Below are 20,782 nucleotides of genomic sequence, written 5' to 3' on the forward strand. Positions count from 1 at the left end.
TAATCTTCAGTCTGGGGAGAGCTGTGACAGCCAGGACTGAGAACAGAGCTGCAACTGGGCCAGGTTCTTGAGACATATTCAGTTAATGCAGACCCATGTTCTACAGGCAGCTTGGTTTGAACAGGAGGATCCCAGTAACAGGATAAGTAGCTTTTTGAATAAGGATGCCAAGATCTGGCCTGTTAGGTTTAATATTTTAATCTGCTAAGTGTATCGCTGCTCTAATCACAGCCATGGTGGAGTCCTTAAGTAGTTGAAGATTAAAGAGACCATTGATAATCCCTGCTGTGCTGCACAGATGAAAGTTATCAAGTGGATTTATGGAGGAAATAAGGTATATACAGAAACTCATTATTTTCTGGTTGAGACAAAACTATCCATTAATATCTGACACAGAGCATACTCTGGACAACTGGAAGCAGATATTGAAAATGAGCAAATCCCAACAGGCCTAATGCATATGAATATTCAATCCAGCAAGCTCTGTCACTAAGGATGGATAGCATTCCTGTTGGTATTTGTAAGTCTCGATGCCCTAGATGGCATTGCTCTGCAACATTAGAAAATACACTTCTAAAATGCAAGCTCTCACTGCAGTCAGCACAGAAGAATTTTAGGCAGGACAAGTGTTGATTTAAGTTCACACACACAAAGATAATAGCAGAGTTCTCTTTTTAATGTTACTTGAGACATTTCCACTGCAGCTAATACATTAATTATGCCACTTTTTTCCTCCCTCCCCCATTCATTCTGTAAAGGTTCACTTGTAAAATCTTCTTGTGCGAGCAGTTGCTCTAAGCAACTGCTCTGGTTTGAAGTGGTTTCATTGCACCTGCTCTCTCCAGGCCATGGTATTTAATTGTTTTTGTTTATTCTCTGCTACTCTTCTCTAGTGATTTGCTTGGCACTGTGAAGAAGGCTCACACCAATTACAGAGTGCTGTTTGTTCCCAACAGTCAGAGGTTGAAGATGAGCCTCCTTTTCTCTGAATGCTAGCTGCAGCCCACTTAAAGCAGCTGGAGGGGAAGTGGGCAGATGCTCAGCTATGCTAAGAGGGCTGATTACCATTGCACCAGGCAGGAAAGATGCACACAAAATCAACATACCTGCAGTTTGTCCCAAGTCCTGTGTCTGCATACTTCCCTTTCAGAGCCACAGCCATATGTTGCCTGTGCTTCAGGAGGTTTTTAGAAAGCACCACGTGCTGGGAGTACCTGTGTGCATCCATCTCCCAGCACCAAGGATTACGAGTTGCAGTTCAAGGAGCTGTACAGCCCACCAGCAACCTGAAGGCTGCCTAACAAAGGATTTTGGCACGGAAAGCCCTAGCCTTAAGCACTCCTTCTCCAGGGTGTGGTTAACATGTCTAGGCACCCCATGCGAGGATGGGCAGAAGCCTTGGGTGGGAAGTCTCACTAGCCAGCCCACTGAGCTGGGAGATGCCTGCAGCCGAACCCCCAGGACTGTGAGAGAGCGCTGTATGGAAATGTCTTTCTGGGACTCTTAAGTGACGGTTCTGTCCATGGCTCTTTGCGACTGAATGGGCATTGCACTTCTTTCGGGATGTTGATCAGTGGTGGCTGTATGTCCTGCTCTGCAAGCACGCGCTCCTTCCATTGCCTGTGTCCTGGGAGACTGCAGCACCAAGAGGCTAAAAACCATTTTGGGTGGAGGCTTGTCTCCAAGCTCTCCCTCGTTCACTAGATTAACAGAAAGGAAGGCAAGTGCTTGAATTCCTCAGGCATGAGGTAGAAGTCCTGGTTCCTCACATGCCATGGTCCACAGCACTGACATGGGCAGTTCTACAGTGGGACCGTCAGCTGCGCTGTGGCAGGTAAAGGTAGGTTTAGGGAGCAGGGTGTGGCGTCAGATTTTCCTTTGCTTTAAGAATGACATTTTGGAAGAAAAATTAGTCTGGTGCTCCAGTACATTAGGGTATGTATTGTGGATATACATAGAGCATGATTTCTGCTATAAAGAGAAGGAAAGATCAGTCACAAAATCTGCATCTTGGGTGTTTTGGGTTTTTTTTTATGTTCTTCCAAAGATTAAAACAAAGAAGAAAATACATTTCCCTCAGCAGCAGAGATATTCATTAATCAGTCCTCTTGCAAACATGATTTTGGGATGAATGGACTTCAGAGTTATCAATGAGAGGACGTTATGCTGAGAAGACAGGCAGATGCAGTTTTGTTCAAGCAGCAAAGGATGTAATAAACATGTCAAAATCAATTCAGCAGAGACCGGAGGAAGATTGTTATCTGCAATTTACAGAGAAAAGGTCTCTCATCTCTGGAAGTGGTATTCCAAAGCAAATAGCATTTGGGGTGGCAAAGACACAAGTTGGGCCTCTGTAAAGCAAGCTAGAAGTGACCTCCAAAGGGAAAATAAATAGGGTTTGTGCCCTAGTTTTGCATCTTTATGATGGATAAAGATGGCTAGGTGGGAGGGGAGGGTTAGCTTTCTTTCACCACTCTGTACTTCTGCTCTAATGTTTCATTTTTTCTTCTGCACTAAAAATCCACATCTTTGCTCAGGCAATTTCTAACTTTCCAGGCTGTAAGTTACACAAAATTTTTCTAAAGTGAAGTAATCACAAAGCTGAATCAAAAAAGATGCATATTTGACATTATCACCTCGGCAGGGGGTAGGGAGTGAGAGTATCTTCAGAGTCCAACAGCCAACTGGAACAGCTCCAAATTGTGACGAAAAGCAAGATTATCTTTGAACCAGAAAACTAGTCATGGGGAAGTCTCTACAGAGACGCAGCATCTGTATGGATTCGAACATACCTTTTGGGTTGCCAGCACACAGAGCTGGAAAGCAAACAATCAAACCAATGGAAAATATTTTCAAGACAACTGCTGGGCTTGCACTGATGAAAGACATTTTCTGCATTAACATCAAAGGCTGCACCTCATCTCTGTACTCAAGGACAGAGACATGGGGTCAGCATGTGTGCCTTTTCTGCACTGCATGACTCTTCTGCACCTGGAAACAGCTGCAGATGTGTAAATAAATAACCTCTTCTGCCTAAGACATACCACTGCTTCTTGTGGACAGGGTGGGTACTTCAGAAGAAAGCTATAATTTTGGCAGTGGCTGTGACAGAGACATAAGCAACGGTGTGTTAGGTGAGGTTGCCAGTCACAATTACATGCTTTTTCATTCAGTGATCTCAAGCCCTTCTTTCAGAGGAAGTATAATGGGAAGGGTGGTCAGCTGAAGTGTCCCAACCTTCCCATGCGATAAGGTAGAAGCAAGGAGAGTCCTGTCACCAAGGCAAGCTCAGATTTAGCAGGGAAACTGCAGCCTCTGCTCAGCTGGTGCAGAGCATAAAAGCAGCACAAGTATTTCACTACTCTAGAAGTATGCCTTCTAACAAGCCCTTTCCACAGGTAAGCAGCTTTCTGTAACCGAAACTGGCTGCATCAGAACCACTATAATAGCACCTCCTCCTCATTATTATTCTGAACATTACTGAAAATATTACTCCAGAAATAACTCCAGAGGGAGGACTGGATCTCATAACCACAGCTGTCAATGGCTGAACAGTCACAGGCACAGAATCCTTCCAGCTGGGAGAGTGGCAATCAGCTCCCACTACCCTATGTCTGGAAGAGAATAACTAACTTCAATGCAGTAATGTAACTGTAACAGAGCAGAATTTGACTCATTATATAATAGTAAATAAAATTTCTTCAGTGTTTGTTTCTGTATGGACTCTGACACATACAGGTCACACAAGCCAGCTGACTTGTACACGAAGTATTGTGAACACATCTTTACAGCAAACGCACATTAAGTGGCAGAGGAAATACAAAGTATAAGAACTCTGTTTTCTTCTTCCTTCACTCCCTAATTCAATGCTCAGGTCAAACAAGTGGTACAAAGTATTCTCAGAATTATGCCAAAAATGAATAAACCATTGGGACTGTGACCCACAGGGGTGCTCTACTCCTATGTCCAAGCACACCCTGAAGTGTTAAGTTAGTACAAAGAGAGGATATTTTTATTGATAAACATTATATTGTCTTAGTGTAGATGTCTGACACATTATTAAATCAAATGACAAAACATTTAAAGTAATTCATTCTAATAAAACTTTCTGATATTCCATAGACAATAGTGCTGTGAATTTTGTTTATAGTATAACACATTAAAAACACAGAAATACAAGTTTCTAATTTCATAGGTTACCAGCAACAGAGAAAAATGCATGCTTTCATTTCTGTTAAATTTGTAACTTACACAGGCAAGTGGAACAGCTATGCATAGAAGACTATTCTACAACAAGTTGTAAAACAAACATACAGAAAGACTGACCTTATAATACTTGTACAAGTATGACAAAACCATTGTAACTCATTTCAAAAGGTAACAAATGTTTTGTCTGTGGCTCCACCGTTTTAACAATTCTAAGCTGACTTAATAAAAAGCTATTTTGAGTAGAATCATGTTACTAGAAACCACTGATTATTTTGTTTGCTGGCTGGCTGTAAATGAACATACATTATATGTGCATTTGCACTCAGTTCCACCTACATTTTCTTCCTTACTGTTAGAAGCATCACAGAATCTTCCCACTCAGTGAAAAGGAACCCAGACACTGTTGTTTGATCCCAAATCAAACAAAAGGTGCTCGTACCAGTCATTTTTATTGCTGTGCTTCCTGCAGCTTTGATGCCGTGACTGCACCATAAAGTAGAAAACTCATCACACACACAATTCAAAGAAATCTGTATGGTTTCATCACAGTCTCTTTTAGAACAGGCCATAGCAGGGATTGCATTCAGCAGTCTAAGACTTTAGTAAAGGTACAAAACCAAGTTTTCTATAATAGCTCTATGAAATTATCAGATCTTAAATAGCCAACTGCTGAGCCATGAGATGATTTAAACACACATCCCCCCTCAACAGTTGCTGGCACTGGGGCTCTCCCTGCATGCCTCGGTGGTGCAAAGCTGACTACAGGGTGCATACCTAGGCCGGCTCTGACGGGGCTTATTAGGTCAGGGACGGCGCCACGTAAATACAACTTGGGGGTGGCTCTGAAAAAGGCTGGAAGGGGCTAAAAGTGGCCCTCATGTACAAAGAAACCAGCTGTCCTTACACCAGCTGACTCGCTCTCTTACAGGTACGCACCTGCAAACTCACCTCAACTGCAGGGGCACCAGTGGGCAAAGCCCTTGTAAGGAAAAGAAAACAAAGGGAAATTTCTCCAGAGAGCCTGCATCCAATAGCACCCGTTGCCCTTTAGTGGCAAGCAGAGAGCAAACATTTCTGAGAATTCAGCCATGTTTTTCAGTGCATAAATGGGAGCTATAAAAAGTGCTGAGCTAATGAAAGCCTGGTCCAAAAAAATGCTAGATAAGCCAGGGGAGAAGGAGGCTCTGGGGAGGGCAGGGGCCCCTGAAACTCGTGCAACATACCTGAGGATTAACGGGTCTGTCTGCTCATGTTTTTGTTCTAGTGAAATCCCGATTTACCAGTGTGTGAATTTCTGTTGCCACGCTTGTGCTGGGGTTGTAGGCAGAAGTGAACTTCACCCTGCGGGGCTGCTCACCACACCCCCATGTCTGTGACCAGATGAACCATGGACTGAAGAGAGGTACCAGTCCTGCCCTCCTGCACATCCCTGCTGGCTGAGGCTCTGACAGATGCAATAGCAACAGGAACACCTGAACCACTACCAAACCTTACCGAGGGATTTCAGATTGCACAGGACTTTGACAGACAGCAAAAAAAAAAAAACCCAAATCCACAAACAAACATCTTCCTAGTTTGGTTTCAGTCTTGAAAATAAACATTCAGTGTGAGGATGAACATAATCTATCACTCCTGTAGTCATCTCTTACAGATACCACCTGCATTAAGGGCCTAGTAATGATTCTCAGCTTTACAAGGACAAACAGTGAAGTCAATCAAACTACTCCTCAAGGGAATATTAAGTAAAATTTGTCCCTAAATCTTCAGTGCATGGCAAAGTTCAATGCATACCAGCTCATCTCTCAGGTATGCAGATTGCTACTAGCATGTTTACGCAAGCATTTATGTAACAGATAAAACGCATACTTGTGAAGCTAGGATAAGAATTGAGTCAGAGGCATTGGTTTTGGCATATCTCTCCCCCTCCCTGATAAAGGGATGTGGTATTTCTCACCAGGAAGAAATACTTTTTATCAGGAGGGCGAGAGTTGTAAAGATCAAATAGTATTCAGGCAAACCTCCGTGTAAATGCAATCCCTGCAAAACTTGTCAGGATCCTAATTACACAATAACCAGCTTTTTGTGATGCTGTATTACTCTCATTTGCACTTGCTCTCCACAGGTGCTGAATAATCACTGAATCATACTTTGTGTCCTTTGCTTCTGTCATCCATTTAAAAAAAAAATCCTTAAGAACAAAGTTATTCCATAAACATCTTCCTTTGGCTTCTTTCAAGAACCTGTTATAGTTCAAGTTCTGTGCCGCTCATTTGACCTAAGCATTCGGCAATTTTACAATACAATTCTGAGATACAGAAAAATATTTTAAGCTCAAGAGGTTTTGACTCACCAGTGAGAATTACTGCAAGAAAAGGATTGTTTCTGAGAATCTAGGATGAAAAACATGGCTGAGCTCTGTGCTTTACAGAATGTGGAAGCTCACTTTATGCAAATCTTGAACATCGTACAAACCTTCATGAAGGACTGATGCAGTACTTTATGCAATCAGCCTTTATCTTCCAATGTTTTCTTTTCTAATCTGAAAAATCCTCAAGTCTTTAGCAGGTGATGAAATACAGGCTTCCAGTGCCCCCCCCTCCCCCAACCACTGTCTGTAAAATGACTCCATCATTGCTCTTGTATTTCCCAACAACAAGCACTACTGTAATTCACACTGATAGCAATAATGTGATATGTTCTTCTACAATGGAGATCTACTGACCTACCTGAACCCAAAACAAGGCAGTGGAAATATGGAAGTATTGCATTTGCAAGTGGTGGGACCATTTTTACTGCAGGATTTCAAGATGGAGATCCTTGCCTACTGTAAACAGTAACCAGCCTGTCATAAAGATGGGACAATAAACATCAGCTTCACCCAAGCATCTGCTAGCACATGACATCTGTTTTTAAGAGAGATCTTCACATTTAACCAGAGCCATTTACTGTTAAAGGGAGCTGGGGAAAACTAGGCAAAGGAAGATTACTTCCTTAATAAAAGAAGATTACTGAAAAATAAAAAACCCTAAAAAAAAAAAAATCTACTTGTTGGTATCTTATGAAATGTGAATTATTGCAAATGGTACTTTGTGACAGTGATATTACAAGCATTAGAGCGCAATGAGTATTTGCTATTTATATATTTCCACTCTTACAGATCAAGAGGTGAGCATTGCAGAAGCATCTTTGGGTCTCTCAGCATTCCTCAGCTTCTCTACTAACAAGAAGCATATGAGAAGGTCTCGCCACTTTTTGTGGCCACTCAAAAGGATGGTAAGATGCTTCTAATGGCTTAGTCTGCTTGGTCCCTGATTCAGGAAAACCTGGCCTTAGCTTTAGCTGGGGACTGAAGTTAGTTCCCTAAATCTTCTGCCAGCATGGGGAAATGTTTCCTTGAACCAGGGGCTCAGCTCTTAGTGTACGATAAATAAATAAATAGAATATATAAATACTTCAGTGCAGAATTTCCTGACCTCCTCAATGTCTCACACATGGTCTTTTTTTTTTTTCTTTTTCAAAGCTGTCTTTATGTTCAGAAAATGCAACTGGAATTTCAAATGACTAACAATAATTACAACTAGAAAAATTGCTGAATGTACAAAGCTGTTTAAGCTTTTGTCCTGCTATATTATAGATATGCAACTGTCATGCACCGCTCACAATACCTTGCTAATACAATGTGGAAACAAATAAAAACTAGTAACCATCTCTTACATTTATAAATAGATGGGTGTAAGACTATCTTAAATACTGATATGCTTAGCATCTTAGCAGTTGCCATGATTGGTCTTTATTCTTATGCAGATGGCAGCTGGTTACCACAGGGCTTAATTTTAACAACAGTGGACATACTAGGTAGAGTGTATGTATACATATGTTGCTTGAATATAAATCTAAGTTCATACATTTTAAAAAAATAATGCCAAAAATCTGCCAATGAATCATATGAACTTAAGACTGAGTGCCTCAGTAAGGCTAGTATACTGTATTAGCAGTATAGTCTGGCTTCATAAAGCATAAAAGGCCCAGGTCAGATCTATAATCACTTAATCAGACTGATTATGTTTATTGTATAAGTGCCTTTACATGGGTTGTATCCATTCGTTCAGTTTGAGGCAACTGAAGATAAAAAGTATCCTCCTATGTGCAAATTTCCCTTTGAAGAGTCTTTGAAAAGCCATCCTATGAAAAGTCTTCCCATGTACTGTGTAATGACTGATTATTTCAATAGTTTGGAGCATTTTAAAGGTAGACAGGAGGTTTATACTGTTTTGGAGTTGGGTGGTTTGAGATTGGTGAACCAAGCAAAGATCTTCTTGCATTTTCTCCCATCAATTTACTGGATCAAAAACTACATCCTATTTCTGCCAGCCCAGTGCATGAATTCTGTGTTAAGGAGGACATGGGTCAGCCTTCAAAGCCAGAGGGATTCAGCTTATGAGATAGAAAGTGGAGGCAAAATCCTTGTAACACAAGGAGCAAGATAAAATCTTAAGGAAATGAGCAGGCGGCTGTTGGGTATACAGGGATGTCTGCTTTTGAAAAAGATTTCATGGCACGTTCCAACATTTATACAGGGTCTGCATATCTCATCTGTATCAGAAGTCCTCCCATACACAGCATCTTACACCCCAGAGAGACATGCCCTCACAAAACAGCTGTGCTCCTAGAAGTAGCTGTCCACTGACCTGCTTAAACAAACTCCCGTTGTTCTGACACTGGTCAGCAGGCAATCATACAAGCAGAGTGTAAGCTTCAGCAAAGAGATAAGGATGTTTGCTGCAGCGGGTGGCCAAGGGTCACCACCTCTTCATCTGGCACAGCTGCAGCAAGAACACATCTGTGCCCTTGATTGCAGGATGGGAAGGTGCACTCTGTAGATAACTCAAGCTCTCTTCATTCAAATGATCACAAGCTACAGTATTGCAGGGTTTATCTTCTCCCTTCCCTTCCACCAGCCTCATTCCTGTCTTCCCTTACCAAACAGCTTAGTTCTCGTTATTTTAGAATTTGTGAAGAAAACTACAAGATGTAATTCTAAGGCTGTAACAGGCAGGAAGGAGGTTTACCTTCTGCTAGGGACTGCATTTGGTTTCTAAGGCCACTGTGGCATCCTACTTAGTCACTGTATAGAAAATTAACCCTTTCTCAACAAAGGCTGTCCTCAACAAAATGAAGTCAAGAAGTGACATGGATGCTAGTACAGGACCAGTTCCTGCCAAAGAGCTGGATTCACTAAATCAAATTTCTCAGCAAAACACTTAAGCATGTGCTTAGCTTTCAATATATGGACCTCTATGCAACAAGGTATGTCTTTCAAGTTAAGCAAGAGCTCTGGTACTTTCTGGACTTGCAACTTAGGAGCCTGCCCAAGCACAGCCTGCCCAAGCGTGCCAGGACTTGAATCAGGCCAAGGAAGAGCTACAAATGCCCCTGGCCCCTTGCACGGGGGTGGGTATTACCCAGGAGCAGCCAGCAGCATGCCACTCTCACCCTCCCTCCCTCCGGAGCAGCACTTTGGGCAGCCTGGAGACCCTGCGAGAGCTGGGCTCAGAAGTACAGCCCAGCTGAACAGCGCTGGCTGAGGGCAGTGTGGTCTGCAGCCACCCCAACAGCCGCTCCCACAACATGCTGCCAGTCAGTGGACACAGCTCTGCCGGCTGGGATGAGACCTGTCTGAGGTCCATCCTTCTCGGGAGCCACGCCAGCCACGGGAACTGGACGCTGCCCAGAATGCAGACACATCCCAGAGAACACAAAGGACACCGGTGCTCCTGCGTCGCATGGCTATTTCCCTTTTAAAACTTTGAAACTCCAACACTCACTAAATGACTGTGACTGTATGGTAGCCATGTACCTGTAATGCTGATGGTTACCGCTTGTTTGAGGAATCATTAAAACATGTCTCCTTCAGAGATGTGGTGGTTTGCTACCCAGGGGACTGCTTTACTGAAATGACCCCACCAACTGTATGTAGATCTCAATGCCCGAGTGCAGAGGTCTTTATTTTTCGTTCCTAATGGCAGTTACCTATCCCTATGATTACTAAAATTTGCTTACTTTACGGGCCTCTCTCCCCACATATCTGCAGATAAATCCTTTCACAACCAATATGTGCATGAAGCAAACAGAGCGCTTGTTTCCTCACCTGCTCCAGCACCGATCAGCCAGGAGACAACACTGACCAGAATTAAGGTAAGACTTTCCTAAGGGAAATCTGTGTTTCTAGTATGAAAAAGAAGCAAGTATCATTCCAAGCTAGCAGGCAATAACCAGTAACCAAGGGGTGGTGTGCACCAGCAGCTCCTTCCTTTCATTATGGCATGACTTAGACAAAATGTCCAGTAACAGGGATTACTCCTCTGGGAATCCAAGCTCCTTGCTTTGCTTGCCAGGCATGCCGATGGAAAACCTCAGGGGCAAACGGTCAGTGTTTGAGCAGATCTGTAACCAACTACAACCAACCCCATAGGTTCAGGCATGCAGTGTTATGTTTTCCCTCAACTGGCAATAAAAAGGTTATGTTAAATTGTTGCTGTAAAATTATTATGTTGACTTTCAGCACCACTCAAACCCTACCTGGCAGACGAAGATTATATGGACAAGATTTCTGTCAAGTTGTTTTGGTGTGGAAGGTTTAAAAACTTGTTCTGCAAGGCTATTAGAAAGAGTAAAATAAAAAACTACCTAAAATATACCACAATAATGTCATTTTAACTATATAAATACATTACAATATCTGTTGCTTTAAACAAATTGTGCTTTTTTAGAAGTTTTCCTGAAATTAGCTGTTTCTGCCCGAACTTGGATAACTTGGCCTAGATCTCAGGCTGTTTCAGGGCGGTGAACAATAGATTTCACAGCCAAACTATATCCCCTGGTGCACAATGAAACAAACTGCCATTTCTTCCCTCATTGCTTTCTCGTGAATAAAAAAACTTTTCCAAAAGGCATGGATTTGTCCACACCTGACATTGATTCTGGAGATTCAGCCAAACAAGTCAGAGCAGTTTGGGTGGAAGGAGATGCATTTACGAAATACGCTTCAGAGTTGAGGCCGCTAAGTGCTAAGAGAATATTGATGTAAATTCCCTTAAAGGTGCCTAGTCATATTAATAGTTATTTTGTTATCTATTCTGATAAGAAAATAAAAAGTTCATTCATTTTAAAAAACAAAGTGCAACAGTCCTTTTCAGGACTTACTGCTGCAAACACATACACTGACCCTACAAAACAATCATTGGGGTTTTGCCGTTGATTTCAGTAGAGGTCAACTTTCACTGAACTCAGTGAATATTGAAAACTGTCTTCCTTTAAGTCTTGCATTATACTTGGTACACCCCTTCAGCATACCGAAACTCTGCAGTTCCTTAAATTCGAAGTGAAGTGGCTTAAATCTTCCAAATATTCAAATTTCCACCGCTTTCCTTAAAAGCATGGCTTTAAACTGATTCAGTTAAAGCTGTACAAACCTAATATGGACATTCTTACCTGGATTTAAGTCTATTTTAGACTAACTTACAGTGGTCACTGATCAAGTGAAACTTCACGAATATAGCGCAGATTTAAATCCAGCTAAGCATGGTCCACTGAGACTAATTTTTAAACCACGTATTTAAACAGGTTTAAAGCTCCAGTGGTGTAACTTTGAAAGAGATAAACCTTACACCATTGCATCTCTGTGAGCTTTATTTGAAAGGATTAGGGCTTCCAAAAAATCTTGATATAAGAAACATTTGTCAATCAGCAGAAAGTTATGGTTTTCTAAAAAGATATCCAACAATATTCAATTTATATTTTATCTCACAAGTATTAATATGGTTATTTGGAAAAGGCATACAAAAATTCTTGTTCTGACAGCAGGATATTAAATGTTACCCTCAGGTTGCTCCACCTACATCGAACGTTGTTTTCCTAAACTAGATTGCTGTTCTACCTGATTTGTTTTGTCAAGAAAAAAGCCAGTCACACATCTATCTGAATGTTAAGAACGAGTATTTGTTTTCACAAGCACTAATATCACAAATCCAAAGTACGCTAACCAATTAATTTCAACGACACAGCTGAGGACAGAAAGCTGAAAACAAAGCAGGCAAGTAGCATCACAGGAAAAAACCCTAAATTATACCAGTGAAAATCTCCTCCCATACACACATTTCAGGTTGATGTTCCTATCTCAGAAACAATCTACCAAAAAGTGCAGTACATTAAAAAAAAAAAAGAAAAAAAAGAAAAAAAAAAGGAAAAGGAAAAAAAAAGGCAAGTATAAAATTCACCTTTGGTAGGGACAAAAGCAGTTTTTCCAGCATGTCTTAAGATGTTCTCATATCATATTGTATCATTCTGCCTTTGAACTGCTGTCCAAGGAAGGCCATCCACATGTTGAACAGAGTTGAAACTAGCAAGGGATCACATATTTAACTCAAGTCAAAGTCAGAGCTGCAGTGAAGTGCTCTCCACTGAGGAAAAGGCTCTTTAATCTCCCTTTGAAATACTCATTAAGAATTGTCTGAAACCGCTAGGAATGGAAACAAAAACAGTTGACTGGTCTAAAGACTAGAGCAGCCTCAGACATGAAGGTGACCCTTCCTTTCAGGGGAATGAAAATGCAAATGAATCACAGTATATTTAGAAAACCTAACCCAACCTGGCTTCACCTCTGGTTCTTAGCCCCCCAACTCCTGGGCCTCTCCACAGCCTCAGCTCCCCTCTTCTCCCTGGCCAGCCACCCCCCAACCACCCCACCGCCACGACCCCATCCTGCCCGTCTCCAGGGACTCTGCCAGCCCAGCCACCCGTGCTGGGCAGGGGCAGCCGCCTTGATGGGCTCCCGTGGCCCCACATCCCAGCCACAGCCTGCGGCTTGGGCAGCAATGGGCACTGCAGAGCTTCTCAGTGGGAAACGGAAGCCAGGTGCTGGCTTTTCCCCCCCCCGCACAGCTGGCAGCTTCCAGAATCTAATGTCGGGAGGAGAGAACCCCTCAGACATAGTCCTCTGCTTGGCTTGATAAAGTAAAGCTATTAATATACACTGCATTTGAATATAACTGTCTATGGGAATTTTGGAGATATCGTACAGGAAGGATGCCAAAAATTGCTCAAGTTTTTTGCTTTGGGGACCCTTCCACAGGCTTTGATTATGCTAACAAACTTGAGAGGCGCTCTCTTTTGGAGACCAAAACAAGAATGCACACATTCAGTCGGTCTATCCTGTTCCAAACCAGGTCTGCACTGGTTGATTTGGTTGCAAATCATAAGCACATCTTGCTGAAACTGCCAATATAGGAACTGCTTATCAAATCATATATGGCACAGATAATGGCAGTTCAATGTACCTTTTGCTTAGAACAAACAACTTGCAGAACATTGTTGCACAACACACAAGTGTCAAAACAAGGTATTTCAGGTTTTACACACAATGCAAAGCTATGATATACTACAGTATTTAATGCACACCAATAGGAAAAGTTCCTAAAAAATACTCATGCAGTTTTTGTGCCACGGGATAGGTAATGGCTATTTCGTAGAAATAGATCCAACTGGCTCCATTGGAGCAGCAGTATAAATATTCAAAATAGAAGTAATAATAGGCCCTGATGTAAAACTTCTTTTTATTTTTTTTTCTTCCCCAAATCTGTCCCTTCTGTCAGCAAGGAAACACTCTGCTTAGGAGCAACTGCATCTTGCTACAAGAGTATAGCTGTGTGTTCATGGGGTGGATTTTAGTAAGATGTGTCACATTGTTGCTAACACTGTTTGATTTAAGGAAGTATTTTAGGCATTTTAGTGGTGATTATTAATCTCATTAACAACAAAAAAAAGAAACAACTGCAACAAAAAGAAGAGGAAGGTACAGTGGGCTTCCTAACGCAAGAGGACTTCCAGCGGGCATAGTGATGAGAAGGCTACTCAAACAACAGGCTGCATAGCTCAACAAGTAGCAACACAATTGTCTTCCATAATGAAAAATGATGACGCAGGCATGTCATTGACTCTCTCTACTGCCTGTCCTCGGACCCTTTCTCTTCTTGCCAGGGATCCACAAGCACACTTTGCTCACCAAGGCCAGCGGTACATGGCTTTTTCCACTGGACTTCCTCAGTACGAACAGTGCAACAGCTGCCAGTGCCTCCATGCATTTAGTGTAACAAAGAAAGAAAATCAGGTGCTGAGGTGAATGGAAACCACAGGGTGTAAATATTTTGATTTAGAACATTTTGCCCAAAGAAAATCAAACTGAAAAAAATCACTTCCAAAAGTGCAAATAAATAAAAAAAACCTTTCTGTCTGAACGGGGTGCTTTTTTTTTTTTTTTTTTTTTTTAAGTTGGAGGTATTTTTTCCTACTGTAGTTTAGGGTTTGGTGTTCTGATGTGGGGTTTTGTTTTGTTTTTTTTTCCCTTTCCTTCTTTTACATAGGGTTTGCTGTGCCTTTACTACCAATATTCGCCACTGTTTGTACCATAGACAAAAACATTCACCTAGCTGGTAGTATCTTAATACATTTCATAGTAGAACATATACAAGAAAGAGGAAAAAACATACCAAATGAATCAGAAGTGATCAGTGCTTAAAGTAAATACAAGAGCCAGCACTGGCAAGAATCCACAGTATCAATACATACAAATGAAGCTGTGATGGTGTTTCTTATGGGGTGGAATCTGCCTGCATATTAATACAGAATTATACAAAATCTAGCAGGGATATTGGAACAATGAATAGCTAAACTTTCACAATAACTTAAGATCTGTGAGCGAGTCTGCATTGAAGATATTCCACATTTTAAAAAGTGCCATCTCTCTCTGTGTCTTCCTCCCTCCCAAAGGAGGGGTGATGAATCCACGTGATGTTATCATATAAGTTCAACTGCTTAAGACGACAAATATCTGGCCAGGTCCAGTGTATTCGTTGAAGAATGGCAAATTATGACTTCAGTAACTATGTCTGTGCAAAATATGCCTCTTTCCTTTTAAAGAAACCAGTGTCTGTAACTCATTTAGAAAAGTTCCAACACATACTTAAGTCCTTCTCAGAACGAATAAGACATGAACTATTGAATCCCCCCAAAACAAGAAATCTGATGAAGCAGAGAAAGTTCTGACCTTCCATTTCCACGTGCAGACCATTAAAAACCAGGACACCTCCTTGGTAGCCCTCCTGGGCTGGCAATCAAACTATTGCTTGGAAATACCATAAACACCCTAGTAATAAAACTCCAACATTAGTAGTAAAATGGTAGCAGTGTTTACCCTTTGAATCCACATTTACCTTGCATTCCACATCACACCTGTACATTATTTATGGTAAAAAGTCTGTTGCCTTGACAATCTTCTTTTAATACGCAGTAAATCCATTCATATGCCAAGTGCCTTGAATTGTATTCCCATATTACACTGCCCTGTGACCTTTGGATTGTTACAGGAGACCCAGCGCTCAGAAGAAGCTGCAAGAGAGGACGCTGATCTCTGGCAATTTAAAAATAAACAACAAAAAGCCCCCCCCCCCCCCGCCCCCCCCCCCAACCAAACCAAACCAAACCAAAAAACCCAAGCAAAAAAAACAACCAAAAAAATTCCCATGAATCTCCTTGAAAATCAGCCCCTGTATGATGTACCCTCTTCTGCATTGTAGCAATAGTCTTAAGTCATAAATTAGATTAGTCTTCCATCAAATAACTTAAAAAAAAAAAAAGGAATTGTAGCAGACCAGTTTTGCCTGGCTTGACGCCAGTTAGCAGCCAGTTCATCTACAGTCCCAGTCACACTGTTCAAAAACTGAGCTAGGAAATCACATGAATGTTGAAAAAAAATAATCTTCACATCGATGCAGGATTTTTCCAGGTTGTAGGGGAGTCAGGGAGAGGGCAGACCTAGATGGGGCCACAGGTCTTATGAACAGTGAACAGGATATACGTCACGACTTGGAGGTGCACCGCATTCAGGAGATGCCAGCCGTGGTTTGTATTGCACAGGTAAGAAGGAAGATCCTCCCGACAGTCTGCCACCTGCATTAGTGATCTCTGCACATTGGCAAGTTCACAAATGTGAAAACATTGAATTCTGTCATGATGGAGAAACACAGGAAGATGCCGTAAAGGGAAAGGCACACACACCCTAGCTTCTTATCCAGTTTCCATTTGTTCATGTGGACGCCAAAAACCTACAATAAACACAGAGTAAGCCACCACAGCAGGAACATTTCAAATAAAGTGGCAAATCCCCTTCTCAATTACAGGAGCACGGAAATGACTGTCCCCTTACTGATCATGGTCACCTGGAAGCAATCACAGTGCAAATACAGCAACAAGTGAGCTGAAGTAAATCAGAGTAGCTCCCTTGCAGTCATTGAAGCCACACTGACTTACATCACCTTGAGTCCTGGCCCAAGGGCCTTAAATTTCTGCAACAAATTTCATTTTGGCAAGAATAATCCCATTTAATTCCATCAGAAACATTTTCAAAGGCCAGATTCCTTTTTCTTCACTCAAAACGCTTCATGTGCCCTTCTGCATCTCGGTCTAGAGCCACACAGTCTAAGGCTGTGCTTGACTTTGTTTAGTTTGCTCCCACACAAACCTCTTAAAAGATTGAAGTCTTGTGTATGTGGGAATTGTGTTGGTGTGGACTCCCTACAGCAGCTGGTCTCAAGATTTGGAAGATGTCACATAAATTCTGTTCTCTCTGTCATTTCTAGTCTGCTGTGCTGGACTGGACAGGTCAGGGAATGTGAGGCACTGACTTCAATAGAAATAGCATCACGTGGAGGCACTATTTGTTCTGGTCTGTTTTGTATTTCAGAAGGTTCCTACAGAGGGCCAGAGTAAACTGTACAGCATTTTGTCTACCTGTCCAACAGGAGAACGGATCTCATCATACATCAAGGGATCTGGTTCAACTCTAGCATGAAAAATAACTAATGATTACTAATGTATCTCTCAGGCTCCTCCCATGAAAAATATACAAATATGAGAGCCATATTACAACAGCGATAGCTTCTGCAAAGTGCCAGATTAAACTCTTGGCAAGTTTATAATAGGAGTGACCCTTCCTGTCCCTTAACAACAGAGTTTGCAGCCACTGTTACAGCTGGAGGTGAGAAAGGAACAGGTGAAGAAAACGTCTATAGAAATCACTCTTTTGGAAATGAAGAACAAAAGACTATATACATACTGTGACAAAAACAGATGCCAGCAGGAGACCAACAGAATAGATAAGTCCTCTGCTGTTTAACCGAATCTGTAAAAGAAGGAAGTTTATAAAACCATGTCACAATTTCAAGCAACAATATTTCTCTCTGCTGATAATTCTGTAATCCTAAACTGCTGAGTTGCTAAACACTGGCTCGCAAGCTGTAAATACCAAGTCAGACCATTACATCACAGATTATTTTGCCTACCCCCTATTGCCAAAGAAGAAGGAGTATTATTAGAGTAGTGTCCTTAGGACCTGACAGCATTTCAAACTGTTCCACCCACACACAGACTTTGTCATCCCTTATACTGTTATATCATTAAATTTTCTTTTTGAAATTAACTCCTATGTGAGTCCTGTAAGAACAAATGGGGGAAAGGAAGTTTGGCATTCAGTCACCAATTAATGCTTCACAGTGGGGGAAAATAAACAAGGACACACACAAACACATAATTTCTTCCCTATTCTTACTCATCTCGGTGAAGGAAACAAGTCGGTAATCTCACGGCCTGAAACTCAACTGCTGAAAATCATCAATATCAATGCATCATTGCACACTAGCACAGGCAGAACACTATTTAGTACTGAGGCAAATAAGGCAAGGAGACAACTTATTGCCTGCAGGGCTGTGTAGAGATATCATCACTAAGGTACCCAGGCACATCACAGGCTCTGATGTAGCCCTCTTCATGGCAGAGCCACAATTACATCCACTGTGCAAGTGGAGAACCAAGATACAGGTCCTCAAAGCTGTAGAGCTATTTAACTGTCATTTTTAGAGGCTTCAGAGTCTAATCAAAGACACTCACCTGTATCTTTAAGCCCTAAATACATTTAAAAACATGATTTTATGTGACATAAACCTAAAGCTACATAGGAAGGCTACAGGGAGTAAAACCACCTCTCTAATTCTGTTCCTTAACTAGGCTTGCACTTCTCAATTTCCATTCTTCTCTCAAGAAGCTTAATGACTGTCCCTTTGGGCATTTTTATATGATCTTCTCAAAGTATCACCTGCACTGTCGTCAAGAGAGCGCTCAAGTGGAGTCTCTCAATGCATTTCTGCAGGGGCTACTGTGTGAGGAAGACTTCTTCCTAGGGAAGGTCAGCTTCTCCAGGGAAGCAACAGGGCCATGTGTCATGGGTGACTGAACTGTGAATCTTTAGACCACCTAATACCAATTATCATCTTAAGGCCACTATAACGTTAACACAGCCCATTGTATTCCTCCCTGCACCTTCTGTGCAATGAAACCCTATGCGAAGTTGAGTTTCAACTGACAGTCATGAAAACTGATTACTACTTAAAGTAATAACCATCTATTTACGTTTCCTGGTGGAGATCAATCTTAGCAAGAAATTATGTACAAGTATTTTTCAGGGATGCTTTAGAAAAGGACATTGCTATTGTTTGTCTAGTAGACTTTGATTTTGTGTAGGGCAGATATATTTTCAGTCACACCACTCTGCTGCTGGGGTCAAACAGCAAAACTAAATGCAGTGATCTTACTTAAATGGGCTAGTATCCAGTTCTTAATTGCCCAGCTTGTTCTACATTTGTATACAAGGAGAAGCAAAAGCATTAGTCCATTCCTGCAAAACAGTTCCCAGAATTAAAGTTCATCCACCTCAAACAACACATCTTTTTCTAACAGCTGGATTTATTTCTTGTTTTTTAAACTGTTTGTAGTCCAATAAACAATTCAAACTAAACTTCTACGCTACAATATTATTTTCTCAACTGTCAACACAGAAAATAACAGTACCTAGTGTATCACTGGCCACTTTTCAGTGCTCACATCCTTCCAGTTAGACTATAAAGAAGCCCATTTGCAAGAGAAGTGGGTATTGCTAATTCGATGATAAGCAGCACTACAATTTCATGAATGCAAGACTGCTGAGGCACTTGTATCATTCTGCATCACAATCAGGAAACATTTCGAACCCAAATATTGCTCCCAAATCCAGAGTAATGATTTAACTTCATTCCCCAAGGACTTAAGTGAGGGAAGAGTCTGAATTCTAGAGTCAACGAAAGGATTATTTGTTCTGACATTTTGCAAACCTGAGCCTGCAATGAATTCCATACACCCAGGATCCTCTATGCGAATTCACATTGGAGACAAGGTCAAGCATGCTGCAAAAAGACAGTCCTGGAAGGATTTCTCTCTTCTCCCGCACATGCTTAAGATTCAGCATGATAACACATTGCTGTACTTCTAATACACCGTGGTAAGCATGAATAGGTCTTGCACAGCTGCTACAGACTGGAATTGTTACAGCACTTGTACTCACAAGCATCCCACCAATTTGCAGAGTTCTGTTGCTGCCTGAGATTTGCTGTTATCTTCATATGTGTTAAAATACTGGCTTGGACAAGTGGCACATTTTCCTTCTCTACTGATTTTTGCCATCATAAAAAAGGCTACAACCATGATGATCATTTGTTCTTAAAGGTATTACAGGATTTCTTTAAGACATAAGCTGTAGTGTATGCATGTACAGCAGGACCATTATATTCCTATGGCCATTACACACAAAATACAATAGTCTTGCTAGACTGACTGTCCAAAGAAATGAAGTATTTGGATTGCTTCAGAGTGTGAAGGCCAATTTTGGGACTGTCTGCATAAGTGAAGGTGAAAAATGTAATGATCCCACTGCTAATGTAAACTTCAGGTTGTAAGTGGCAGACAGGAGGAAGTATATTCTTGCAGCTGTTGAAGAAGTCTCTAAGGCCACTGCAGCTTCTATTACCAGTCCTGAGCAAACCTCTAAGTTTTTCTTAAACATGAGCTGCTCTCCTGGGATGAGAGGCAACATCAGCTTCTGACCCAGAAGACCTTTTTCTCTGACACCCTATAGCACAGGGTTACACTGCCTGTTACACTAAGGAGCCAGGACAAGGTAATCTGGGGGCTCTGTGCCCACTTACTGCTCCCTGTAGGAGACGGACTGCTCCACTGCACTTCATTCACTCCCATGCATCCACTCCTCTTCTCCCGCTTCTGCTAATCTGAATGGGCCATACATGACAGCTAACCTGGATTTCCATTTTAGTTATTCTAAAATGCAAAAAACCCTAAACTAACTTTGTGTAACTAAAATACAATTTTAAAGTCACCTTCCCTGCTACCCCAAATGAAGAGCAGCTGGCTAGGAAAGGCAGATACTATTTTACAATAAATTCCTGTCTGGATTTTGGTCAGGAATTCTCTTTGACCAGTGCCAGTATCTGTAAAAACTGTCAGTATGAAATACATCAATCGGAAAGGAATCTACAGGAAAAGGAAGCAAATGAAGCAGCTGGAATTATTTTAGCATGGAAAATGTCTGAATTCAACCTAATGTGCAGACGCTGCTTCTCAGTTACATCATTAGCCT

General features: G+C 41.6%; 1 protein-coding gene across 3 annotated transcripts in view; it reads right to left on the reverse strand.

Moving 5' to 3' along the window:
* Nucleotides 1–20,782, reverse strand: part of LOC141920567 (sodium/potassium/calcium exchanger 3) — a 282,625-nt gene that overhangs the window by 88,908 nt on the left and 172,935 nt on the right. The window contains exons 16-17 of one of the 3 annotated variants that reach the window (XM_074817527.1): nt 17,378–17,443; nt 15,775–16,367 (exon numbers count right to left, since the gene is read on the reverse strand). The exons of the other annotated variants lie outside the window; for them this stretch is intronic. Of the exons in view, the coding sequence (XP_074673628.1) occupies nt 16,218–16,367; nt 17,378–17,443 (216 nt within the window). The 3' untranslated portion in view covers nt 15,775–16,217. Of the gene's footprint in view, nt 1–15,774; nt 16,368–17,377; nt 17,444–20,782 lie in introns of those variants that run through there. 3 annotated transcript variants of the gene reach the window in all.

Source organism: Strix aluco, chromosome 3, assembly GCF_031877795.1.
Source record: "Strix aluco isolate bStrAlu1 chromosome 3, bStrAlu1.hap1, whole genome shotgun sequence".
Taxonomy (NCBI): domain Eukaryota; kingdom Metazoa; phylum Chordata; class Aves; order Strigiformes; family Strigidae; genus Strix; species Strix aluco.